The sequence below is a fragment of the Megalobrama amblycephala genome, linkage group LG17, assembly GCF_018812025.1.
Source record: "Megalobrama amblycephala isolate DHTTF-2021 linkage group LG17, ASM1881202v1, whole genome shotgun sequence".
NCBI lineage: Eukaryota > Metazoa > Chordata > Actinopteri > Cypriniformes > Xenocyprididae > Megalobrama > Megalobrama amblycephala.
This window is the reverse complement of record NC_063060.1, coordinates 23,323,751-23,337,159: the sequence shown is the minus strand read 5'-3', so window position 1 is coordinate 23,337,159 and position 13,409 is coordinate 23,323,751. Positions and strand designations below refer to the sequence as shown.

Here is a 13,409-nt window from a genome sequence, read left to right as displayed (position 1 = left end):
CAAAAATGCAATTCCATTTCAGAGAAGAAGAAGAATTGGTCGAGCAATTACAATAAGGTCCTCACACCATCGGTGCTCAGGCCCTAACTAAACTAGAAACATATGAACAGAACTAAACCATTACACTAGCATTGTGATGGATCAAGTACCACTCACATTTTCTGTAAAACAATGTGTAAACTTAGTGTAAAAATGTAGTTTAATGTGCCATTGCCAAAAAGACAATGCTATAATGAATATTACTGGTAAAAAAGGCCCTGAGGAAAAAGCAAGCATGACATCATGTCTACTGAAACAGTATGTTCTCATGACAATGAAGCGAACGTTTCCTCTTTGGATATCAACGTACACCAAAAAAAAAAATAAAAAAGTGCAGAAGAGGAAGTCACTGTGGTACACATGAGGGTACAAACACGCAGGACACATCTGTTTGTTACCATGTCAACCACTGAAGCAAAGACATCCAAAGAGCAAAAGAGCAAAGAGGAAAAAGCAGTAAAAGTGTGAAAACCAAAACCAACTTAGTGTTGTCCAAGCCCTCAACGGTCTGTCTTAGTTGTCTCTGACTTATTTCATCTTGAATCTTAAAACAATTTCAAAGCATGCTGACTGTATAGCAGATTATTAAAGCATACTGACTATTAAGCCGATAATGAAAAATGAGCCACCTAATGCATCATAACACTGACTTAAACTACATATTTACTGTAAGCAAGCAGATATTGTTTTGGAAATTTCTGATAACGTCCTGTTTCCTGTTTAACTTTAAACCTCGCAAGTTGTAAATGAAAGCAGCAGACACTTAGACCTAATTTAGATACATTGATGGTGTTATGTTTTTTTTCTAGGTCGAAAGTATATGACGTTGATACTGGTTTCATGTGAGACTGTTCTGCAGTCTATACGTGTGCTGATGTAAAAACAACCACATACAGCCACATATTTTGCATGCCAATGTCTATATTGTAACCAATGCAAATTTTTCTAAACTAATTTGGACGTAAACAGGCATGTGTTTTCTCCTAAAATACATTCGAATAGGAAAGTTTGATAACCGTGTACATTGTTCTTGAGTATATTCAATTGTCTTTATGCCTTTTATTTATGCAAGTCTTCTGTAAATGTGTGTGAAACAAACAAGCTAAATTTAAATTTGTGCTACAAATAGCACGCTCTAGGCCAGAATTCCAACAGTGCATCTTCTCCACTTGAAATGTTTGTGCAAGGATTTTAAAAGTTCAAGGAAATATGACAAAGAAACTACATTGTGACTCCTGGGAGGAGATTGTTAGAGTTTTAACTCCACATGCACATGCTTAACCTGATCGTAAGTTACTACGGCGATAAACACCGCTAAAAGCCGAGCCATTTTTATGGTGCCCAAAACCCAGTGTTGGCATAAACTAAACTGAAACATACCTGGCTATCCACTTAAACCGGCTTCATGGTATAGGCCCCAGGTTGGAATTGACCATTCGCAAAGACCCGCCCCCTTTAGTTACTGTTGCTATGTCCGACAAGCCATGCCGCTCTCACACGACACATCATGTTCTCACACAGTAAAAAATACATTGCGGAGCAAAGAGGACACTGACAACGCATCAACACACAAGATAGGTTACTTTTGATATAAAAAAAAGTCTCAAATTTCAATTTTTGTAATTTTTAAAGAAATTTAAACAATAAATACCATTTTGTGGCTCTTTAATGTGTCGTGACAGATCGCTGTATTGCCTCAGTTTAAGCGGCTCGTGAACCGATCATCTCCTCATACTAGTTCATTTATAGCATCAAATAAACATGAATGAACATCATAAGAAATGTTGTTTCAATCGTGGAAAGACATCAGTACACACCATTTTTCAAGTTCAAGTCCACCTATGTTAATCTGCTAACTCCCCTGACTGCTTTGTCGGACAAAATGGCAGATTCGACGTTATGATTGGTTAGATCACCTGTCAATCAAACTCCTGGCGAAGTTAGTAGATTAATTCGGTGGACTTGAACCTGAAAAATGGTATGTATTGACGTCTTTCTGCGGTTGAAACAACATTCTTTCTGATGTTCATTCATGTTTATTTGATGATATAAATTAACAGCACGGTGCATTGTGGGATTGACAGTGGACCGGAGAAAGTGTTGAGAGCATCAAAAAGGTTGGGCAATTCTCGACTACATGCAAATAGCAAGTGGAAAATGTGGGGAGCAGCCAATCTCTGTCAGGTTTAGCTAGTGGTTTACACATTGGATGTTTTGCAGTTGTTATATATATATATATAACATATATATATATATATCAACTGCAAAACATTAAATATATATATACAGTGGGTACGGAAAGTATTCAGACCCCCTCAAATTTTTCACTCTTTGTTATATTGCAGCCATTTGCTAAAATCATTTAAGTTCATTTTTTTTCCCTGATGAATGTACACACAGCACCCCATATTGACAGAAAAACACAGAATTGTTGACATTTTTGCAGATTTATTAAAAAAAAAAAACTTAAATATCACATGGTCCTAAGTATTCAGACCCTTTGCTGTGACACTCATATATTTAACTCAGGTGCTGTCCATTTCTTCTGATCATCCTTGAGATGGTTCTACACCTTCATTTGAGTCCAGCTGTGTTTGATTATATTGATTGGACTTGATTAGGAAAGCCACACACCTGTTTATATAAGACCTTACAGCTCACAGTGCATGTCAGAGCAAATGAGAATCATGAGGTCAAAGAACTGCCTGAAGAGCTCAGAAACAGAATTGTGGCAAGGCACAGATCTGGCCAAGGTTACAAAAAAAAATTCTGCTGCACTTAAGGTTCCTAAGAGCACAGTGGCCTCCATAATCCTTAAATGGAAGACGTTTGGGATGACCAAAACCCTTCCTAGAGCTGGCCGTCCGGCCAAACTGAGCTATCGGGTGTAGTGATTTTTACTTTGTCCATCCAAGGACGCGAAGTAAAGTAGGGATTGGTACTCACGTCACCGCTGACGTTGTGATTTTAGGATCACACGTCACTTAAGGTGTGATTATGAGTACATCAGATGACCACTTCCCCCTTTTTCCCTAGTTCAGGGCACCAGTCAAGGTCTGTTACCTTGGCAGTATGAGAACACTCCCAACAGGGGCTTTCATTCATTTAGAATTAATGTAAAGTGGTCAGCTGATTTATCTGAAAGATTGGTGATATTGCTAACTTGTAGAACCTCTTCTGTATTATCAGCACAAGGAAGACACAAGTGTAATAAAATACATTTTATTAACAAAAAGATAAACAAGAATAACTAACACAACTACTAAATGAATACTATGAATGATGAAGGAATATGGTGCATAAGCTACATAGAATACAAGTGATTAAGTTGGGTGTGGCTATGGAAGATTTACACTATCTTATGGAAAGATAAACTGTTACTCTGAAAATAATAAGGTGGAGAACCTTATTATGCACCAAACAAATAAACGAAAGATTATTTGTTATTAACTAACATCAGCTATATTACATCTAATGGAAATTAGGAAATTATATACTGATAATATACAACAATGCCAAGGTCTCTGGAAAGAGGTTTGGTTTAGTGATATTTACGTTCCACTTGGTCGAGTCCGATGACGGTGACGTCTTCCACTGGTTGTGCTGGGTGACAGTGCAGTGGGGAGAGGAGCCAGAATCTGTTTCAACAGTCTTGAACACGAAGCTCTGTGGGATGCTGATCTCCTGGAGCACCAAAGGGTCCTAAAATCTGGAACACGCAGATGAGGCCCTGGTGTAGGTGTAGAAGGTCCTTAACAATCTGGAACACGCAGACGAAGGTACCTTGAAGTGAAGGTTTGCTCTCCTGAGCTTAACCTTGTTGCAGATGTCGTGACTGTCTCGCTGGACGGAAACTCTGAACGTAGTGTTTGTTGATGTCTCTTTCCTGACAAGCTAGAGGCTCAGAACGTGATCATCTCTGTTGCTGCCTCACAAGCTGTAATCTCAGATCATGGGATCTGTTGTTGTCTCTCTGGATGGACCAGAGGCTCAGAACTGTGTTGTATCTGCTCTGTCTTCTCCTATGGGAGACTCAGAACAATATCTGTTAATGTCTCACTCCTTATAGAGTTGGGACCCAGAACGGTGTATCTGTTGTGTCTTTCCCCTTTGACGGGCAGACTCAGAGCGGTGTATCTGTTGGAAGTTGGAAGTCTTTACAGTGTCTTTAAAGTTTACCAATGCATTTCTCACTTTCCAAACCACCACCAGAATACCTTTGGCAATATTCTAAACAAATAGAGACTGAACATGATGGAAAAAGATTGAACTGTCATTCAATTGTACATTAACAGCTGAATTTGTATCAGATGTTGCACTACAAATAGCTGTCACTGAGAATACTTATTTCTGTGAATAAGTATGAAATGGATGTGTAGTTTGCATCAGTTCTAAGGTTTTCAAACATAGTTTTGAATGGATTTGGATGGATCTTTGTGATCTCTTTGTTTCACCCATTTCTGCTAAGGTCCAGAGGAATTTTTATGGCAGTCTCTGGCCAACCTTAGGAAGTAGTGTCTAGATGGGTGAAGGGCAGTAACTGCCTGTGGACCAATGAGAAGCCTTGTTGTGACGAGCAGGGCGGGCGAGAGCCGTGAGGGAACGGCGCGAGGCCGGTGACGCGAGTGATAATGAGCGTGCTGGCCTCGAGTCTCTCACGGAGGAGCTCCGGAGGCATAAAAGGAGGAGCGACATCAGTGAAGGACGAGAGAGGACCAGGCCTGGACTTTATTTTATGTTTTATTATGTTTGTGTGGCCGGCAGACGTCTGCGAGGGTCTGCCGGCATTACTTTCGTTTTGTTCTTTGTTTATTTTGGTATTAAAGTTTTGTTGAACGTTCGCCGGTTCCCGCCTCCTTCTTCCCACATCTACGAACCGTGTTACACTTGTCCTTCCCAGGCTTGGTACAAGAGGTCTTCTTCTTACCCTCTAAGAGAGGTCTGGATGTTGTCCTTAAATCTTTATCTGATAACGGTGGACAGTTTGTTTGTGTTAGTCCACCAAGATCCAATCAAAATGTAGCAAACCTTTATCCACTGTTACGGAGCGAGAGGGGCCCGGCCGTAAACTGGGCCCTGGAATTCACTACACGGGGGAGAAGAGCCTTGGTGAGAGAGGTAAAGAAGAACCCAAAGATCACTGTGGCTGAGCTCCAGAGATGCAGTCGGGAGATGGGAGAAAGTTGTAGAAAGTCAACCTTCACTGCAGCCCTCCACCAGTCGGGGTTTTATGGCAGAGTGGCCCAACGGAAGCCTCTCCTCAGTGCAAGACACATGAAAGCCTGCATGGAGTTTGCCAAGATGGTGAGAAATAAGATTCTCTGGTCTGAAGAGACCAAGATAGAACTTTTTGGCCTTAATTCTAAGTGGTATGTGTGGAGAAAACCAGGCACTGCTCATCACCTCTCCAATACAGTCCCAACAGTGAAGCATGGTGGTGGCAGCATCATGCTGTGGGGGCGTTTTTCAGCTGCAGGGACAGGACGACTGGTTGCAATCGAGGGAAAGATGAATGCGGCCAAGTACAGGGATATCCTGGACGAAAACCTTCTCCAGAGTGCTCAGGACCTCAGACTGGGCCGAAGGTTTACCTTCCAACAAGACAATGACCCTAAGCACACAGCTAAAATAACGAAGGAGTGGCTTCACAACAACTCCGTGACTGTTCTTGAATGGCCCAGCCAGAGCCCTGACTTAAACCCAATTGAGCATCTCTGGAGACACCTAAAAATGGCTGTCCACCAACGTTTACCATCCAACCTGACAGAACTGGAGAGGATCTGCAAGGAGGAATGGCAGAGGATCCCCAAATCCAGGTGTGAAAAACTTGTTGCATCTTTCCCAAAAAGACTCATGGCTGTATTAGATCAAAAGGGTGCTTCTACTAAATATTGAGCAAAGGGTCTGAATACTTAGGATCATGTGATATTTCAGTTTTTCTTTTTTAATAAATCTGCAAAAATGTCAACAATTCTGTGTTTTTCTGTCAATATGGGGTGCTGTGTGTACATTAATGAGGAAAAAAAATGAACTTAAATGATTTTAGCAAATGGCTGCAATATAACAAAGAGTGAAAAATTTAAGGGGGTCTGAATACTTTCCGTACCCACTGTATATATATAACAACTGCAAAACATCCAATGTGTTTTTATATAACAATTTTATAAACTTTTATAAACCCAGCCAGTATAATCACACTGATGTTAAATGCAGTTTGGATGCTTTCATTGTGATTATACTGCCTGGGTTTATAAAAGTTTATAAAAATGTTAAAGGAAATAGGATATTTACTTAAGATTTACTTGGGGCATTTGGAAACAAAGCTAGCCAATTTCCAAATGTAATTGTCAGCGTTGCTGCTGTAGTGGACACTCACCGTAAACCAACTCTTTGTTCAATTAGCTTCATGCAACAGGCCTCTGGTGTTGTGGCAAATTTGTAAACACACCTGCATTAAGTCGGCTTTTTGAAATGTGCATGTGTGGGAAATGTAACAGAAAAGTGCCCTTCTATAAGCACATGCAGACCGCTTTGCAGTATAGGTGAATGTGATTTCACCAAGTACATGTTCCTGGATCAACATCTTTGTTGATCCTGGAACAACATTCCAATCAATCAAACAATCAATCAGATATGAGGGACAAGTTTAACATTTATGTCAAGTTTAGGCTTGCAACCAGGGTTAGGTGCTTCTACATCAATGTTATTCACCTATCTTTCCAATCTGATTTTAGAGATAAGTTATGGGTAGGATTAGGTTTAGGGGTAGGAATAGGGTTAAGACTAAATTTTCAGACAGGAATGTTGCTCCAGGATCAACAAAATATGTTGATTCAGGAACATGACTTACTTGGCAAAATCACAGTGACCTTGCAGTACAGGGGAGGAGGAAATATCCCAAACTCAAACTCTTGACCCAGAAAATTATTAAAATGTGTTCTCATCTCATGTCGCCGAAGTAGAAGTGGTACTGTCTAAATTATTTACCATTACATCTCAACAAATGGAATAGGCCTATACAAATACATGAATGACTGTGTTGCTGTCACTACACTACTTTTTCTTTTAATAAAATATGTTGCCTGGTTTTTGGTTTGCATGTAAACCAGTAAAACAGGTTAATTCAACATTCTGACTTTTGTGAATTTTTAGCGTACAGGTGTCTTGAGTTTGTGTGATTCATTTCAGCTTGATGTTGCTTTGCTACAGAAAATTATTCATTGTAGTATTCTGTTGCCACCAAGTGGTCAACTGTATGTATGCATTAAGTTTGCAAAATAAAAAAAATAAAAATAAATGGCTGCTCTAACCTTAGTCTCAGACCGCCCACAGTGCATTCACTGACTGTAACTGTGTCCAAGGTCACTTCCGGATAGCTTTATCCAGGTAATATAGACCTCCTTGTGTAAAATCTATGAACACTGGCTGAAGTTAATGCAATGCCAATGGGACTGCATAGTTTCAAACCAAGTAGTTTAAATTATAATATGGTACTGGTCATGAATTTTATTACCCACATGAGTTAATGACAATGTCAAAACAATTTTTGTGTGCAGAAAAACCTCCCAGCTTGGATGGGAGAGTTCTGTGATAGAAAAAAAATGTATATTATTTATATTCATACCATCCATTAAACCACAAAGGTGTATAGTTGCAAAATATTTTATTTCATCATTATTTTCCAAACTTAGGTATACCATAAGCTAAAGTACATATATGTGAAGTTGTTTCACAACTGTCCAGAGCCTTTTCTAGGTCATTCACCCCTTCCCTATAGTGCACAGTAGCCTATGTGGCATTATATAGGGACTAACGAATGAGCAAACTGTTTCAGACACATGAGTCTTATACCTACGGAAGCCTTAAGAGGCTATGGATTATTATTATTTTTCTTTCTTGTTTTCTCGTGATCAGAACTTAATTTTTGTGTGATCTCGACATAACAAAAGTTAATTTCTCATTATCACGACTTAATATTTTCTAATGATCTCGACATAACAAAAGTAGTTTTCTCATGATCACGACATAACATAACAAAAGTTGTTCTTTTTAAAATGATAGTTTGATTCTGTAACTCACTTGACCTGGAGTCTACCTCATTGTAAATTAAATAAGCCATCTACTCATGGTCCACAAAACTGCGAAGTTAAAATTATACAAATATAAAAAAAATATTTAAAAAAAAACTATATAAAGTACTCACACAATTTTTCATGTTTTATGTTTATTTATTTAAATTATACTGTATATATATTTCACCTTTTTATATAAGAAGTCTAGGATGTTCCTGTATAAAGTGGTCATATTTAAATGGTTCTTTAAATTCATATTACAAATTTCCTCCTGACGGTCATAACATCAATCATAAGAAAACCTAAACAAAAAAAATCTTTTAATAATAAAAAAGATTTACATCATCATTATCATTATCATCATCATCATCAATAATAATAATAATAAATTGTTTGAAAAAAAAAGTCTGACCAGTAGGTTGCGCTATTATGTAAATGAATTGTAGATTAATTGGCTATACAAGTTGTTAAAAAAAAGCAGCATTCAAATTCTTATTTTTGTTATTATTCTTGATTTCTCAACAGTATGCTGATAATCAGGAAATTACTGAATTAGTTCAAGCCCATAACAGGTCGTTTTTAATCCCACATGGGATGAATTGTAACATTTTTGTGATGCATGATTTTTTTTTCTGTTATTGTTTAATATAAGACATAGCTAAATGGTTTGATTTTCTGTGAAGAGGAAAAATAAAAAGGCAACAGTGCATGAAAATCAGAATAGATCCTAATGTGACACTGTAAACATGTTTTTCCTTCAAAAAAAACTTATATGGCAACATAATGATGGAAATAGAGCTATTTCAGAGCAGTCCAAATCTAAAAAGGTCTTGCTTACCAAATGTAAAACCATTAAAAAAAAAGTTTCTGGCAATAGTTAAACTCGATGTACCATTAGTCATTATGAAGTCAGCTTTTTCCATGCTTTTGCAGAACGGACTGGTAGATGTCAGACTTCAGAAACCTGGGATAGCAGTCTCTCGCCATTAGACTGAAGATCATCTTCTGTGCAGTATCAAATGAGTTCAGGGTCGGCTCTGAGATGTTGTTTGTAATATTTGTGCGAGTCCCAGAATCAATGTTGACCTGAAAATAACGGCAATACATTTTTCTTTTTTCCCTCTTTCTTTTTTTCTTACAAAAAAAAAAAAAAATTAAGGAAAGAATGAATAATGAATAAATAAATAAAACAAGCAAGCAAACAAATAAATCATTGTGTTTTGTTCAATTTTAGCTATCTCAATGATATAGCTGGAGTTTGGGGTGTTAATAGATAAATAGATAAATGTTAATAGATCAAACAATTGTTGTGGGCAGTGTTGGGATAACACATTACGAGTAACGCGAGTTAGGTAATCAGATTACTTTTTTCAAATAACTAACACATTACTTTTAAGTTTACAACAAAATATTTATTAGTTAGTTATTCAAATAAGACAAGTAGTTGGCTATGTTACTTTGTAAAGAAAGATTATGCGCCTGCACATATATGCATTCTTTTTCAGAGCACTTGCCTCGCCCATGCCTATCCACCTTCTTCTCGTTATTTCCCTATATAGCGGCTAATAAATTGGAAGTCTTTCACATTCACAGAAAAAACCTTATTTCCGTGTTGAAAAATAAGGTGGATAGACTAAACATGTAATACTCATGTACATGCCATCACTGTTTACACAGAGGTGAAAACAGTATCGTTTTCAAAAACAATTGCATTTTCAGGCCACCAAAACACCATTGTTGTGTAAATGAACGGCCAAAACACATAAAAAGTTTTCCATTTTTTGTTGAAAACGGTGTCGTGTAAACAGCCCCTAAGAGAGTAACGCAACATTGTAACGCATTACTTTTAAAAGAAACTTTCCCCAACACTGGTTGTAGATAAAATGGGACTTGTGTAGGTAAAAATATAGTTCACCTAAAAATAAAAAATTCTGTCATCATTTACTCTCCCTCAAGTTGTTCTAAACCTGCATGAGTCACTTTGTTAAAAACAAAAGAACAAATCCTGCAACATGTAACCAAACAGTTTCTGGTCCCCATTGACTTCCATAATTTTTTTTTTTCTCTCTATACAATGAAAGTCAATGGGAAACAGCAACTGTTTGATTTCCCACATACTTCAGAAGAGAGAAGAAAGAAAGACATACAGGTTTAGAACAACTTGAGGGTGGGTAAATGATAACAGAATTTTCATTTTTGGATGAACTATCCCTTTAAGACTAAACTAATATCTGACTGCCATCTTAAAATGCTGAATTCTTGCAACCCCCCAAGGATGAAAGTGAAACTTGCAGCAAAGGACTCTCTAACTAACTTTTGAGCAGAGTTTAGTCAGAGGGCTGTAGTTCACCTGTCTGGGTGCTTCCGTTTGCACAAACTCAGTGTAGATTTGGTTTGCCATGCTGATCATCTCTGGTGCACTCGTGATCTTTTTGTATTCCTCACATGCCAGCCAGAACAGAATATTTTCCTCACTGTATTCCGACTTCAAGAAGTCCTGGAAAGCCATCTGTCCCGCTGCAGCATGACACCATTGTTAGAATTTATTATGGAAAATAGTTAAGTATTCGTTCTCCAATTTATATGACGAAACTGAAATTTGAAAAGTTTGAACATTTGAATATAATTCAAGCACCTACATTACATTTAAGATACAAATATTTGATACATATTTAAACAGGAATGAGATTAAGATGTATCACTGCAACATGAACCATTGATTTTAGTCAAACATAATTTGACTAGTGTTTACAATTGACTCTTTATTTGCATTATGCCATCAAACACCTGGCACATCAACTGTATAATAATCTTCAAGTATCTTGATTCACGAAATGTATTGCATGTATATATATAAAAATCTGATATTTCCAATAAATATTTCTCTATAAATATAGCTTATAACATATTTTATGTCTTTTTCATTATGTTATTATTTTGAGATAATCATTTAAACACAAATGTGGACACTTTTTTTTTTTTTATTATTGCCGATAAAGAATATCAAAATTGTAAGAGTAATATTTAAGATTTTTCCTAAATGGATCTCTACACTGTAAAAAAATTATATGATCAATAAATTATGACAACATATGTTTTTAAATTGCTTGAACTCTTTCAAATAATTTAAGCAATTTTCAACTTTTTTTAAATAAGTTATACAAGATTCAACTCATTTTTTTTGAGTCAGTTTCATGTAATTTGAGTTGAACTGACTTAAACATCCAAGTTGATTATACTTAGGAATTTAAGGCAGCAACTTTTGTTTTTTAAGTGTAGTGAATGGCGCAGAATATTTTATCCAGTATATTCAGAACTGAATTTTCTTACCTTTACAGGACAGAAGCTTCTCGATGGACTCGCCCCAGGAGTCCACATCATCAACAGGTTCCTGAGAAAAGCAACAAAATCTACCCTTGAAAATTACATGGAGATCCTTCACTGGTGAAGCTGATTGTGATACATATTTCAAATACATTGATTACAAAACGTCTAGCAAACAAATTGTATTCTGCCAATAATATTCCTAACTTCAAATCCTTACAATCTGAAATTCCCTGTGACCAGTAAATTCAAGCGTAGCAGTCTTGAATATCATTTAAAAATAAGTATGCCATTAATAAGCAGGGACTCACTTTATGGCCATCTCTGTCAGCAGTGTCCTCTGCATGGAGTCTCCTTCACTCTCTGACTCTTTATGGCTCTGGAGGGTCTAAACACATTTACTGGCATGAATGGAACACATGGAAATCAGCATGCAAAGCTTTGGGCAGGGTCACCTCCTCAGTCTGTAAGGTCACGTAGAAAACATCTTCATCACGGAGGTGTTTGTGTTGTGAGATAATGCAAGTACAATAGTGATGCTTATGAGAAAGCATCATATTATTCTTAATACATGCTTTCATTTGTTAATCTGTGAAAACACAATCATAAACATGAATTAGGGTGGCTTCACCATTTTTCATGATGCATTTAGCTACAAGGCACTTAAATACTTAAATACTTAAAAAGACATTAAATTTCTTTAACTAGATGAGGCAAGGACAGTTCTAGATGGAAATGGACAGTTCTGGATGATCTGATGCAGTTGCTAAAATTCAAAATGACTTCTTTCACGTTCCACAGAAGAAAGGAAATCACACAGGTTTCGGAATGACACAAGGGTAAATAATGACAGAATTTACAACTTTCCCAAGGTGAAAATAACAGGGCAGCCATAAGTTAAATATATAAAATGTTAAATAATATTTTAAATATTTAAATATGTAAATAATAAATATTCAGTGATTGAATCTAAAATGAGTCAGGGGCAATAAATGCATTTTAATACTTCAAGATGTAACATTTCTTATTGATTGACTGTTTGTTTGATTGATTGATTGATTTATTGATTGATTGTCTTGAAACCTGCTATGCAAAAGTTACACAGGGCGACACACATAGGAAAGAGCAGTTTTTGTGCTGAGTTTTGTGCTGGAGAGCCGCTAAGAATTCTTCCACATAATATTCTCTGTATTTGAGTGCAAATTTCAACATCTAATGTATTGAGGTCACAAAGAGGTCATTAATGTAATACATAAATATTTTGTTTATACATGGGGCAATGTTTCGAATAAGTTTAATTATGCTCAACAACTTAGTAGTGCTAATAGTGCATAAAAGTTTGAACTTGCCCACCCCTGGATATGGATGGTATTACACCAACACCTGCCTGTGTGATGGTCCAGGTGGGTCTCCATTAGGTCATCACCACATATGTCCACAGTATTAAAATCACTGAATGGAAATCCTGCCATAACCAAATAACATGTGGCTGAAATAGACCTAAATTGAAGTATTTGCCTATTTATGATCTAATCCTGTCAATGATACCGGAATACAGGACTCCTGTTCAATTTTCCATCAATGCCAATAAATAATCAAAGTTACAAAATTTAAAATATCTCAAATATCATATCATATAACACACAGTTATGGCAAAAAGCATTTGGACACTTGAGAAGCACTTCTTAAAGTCATTGCATTAGATACAAAACACCAAACCAGAGTTCTCTTATATTATATTATATTATATTAATTAAATTATATTATATTAATAAAATTAATTGATTCATTGAGAGTGGTGTGACAATGGTAATCATTACATCGGTAATAAATGGGCATACATACACACACACACATACACACACACACACACACACACACACACACACACCCAGACACGCACACACTTATACATTCACACATTTTTATTTCACTTCTGGAATTATGGAACTACTAGATTGTTGGTCACTGCAC

At 36.7% G+C, this 13,409-nt stretch overlaps 1 protein-coding gene across 2 annotated transcripts; it reads right to left on the bottom strand.

The window, feature by feature from the left end:
• Positions 1-8,243: 8,243 nt before the first annotated feature.
• Positions 8,244-12,267, bottom strand: rgs1 (regulator of G protein signaling 1). 2 transcript variants are annotated; one of them, XM_048163806.1, is made up of 4 exons: positions 11,747-12,267; positions 11,442-11,521; positions 10,462-10,628; positions 8,244-9,197 (listed from the first exon to the last, which is right to left on the bottom strand). In XM_048163806.1, exons 1-4 carry the CDS (start codon positions 11,779-11,781, stop codon positions 9,021-9,023), a joined length of 459 nt encoding a protein of 152 aa, XP_048019763.1. In that variant the 5' UTR covers positions 11,782-12,267; the 3' UTR covers positions 8,244-9,020. The 2 variants fall into 2 exon arrangements, with proteins under 2 accessions (XP_048019763.1, XP_048019762.1); XM_048163805.1 differs by lacking the exon at positions 11,747-12,267 and having other exon boundaries at positions 11,442-11,732.
• Positions 12,268-13,409: the final 1,142 nt, after the last annotated feature.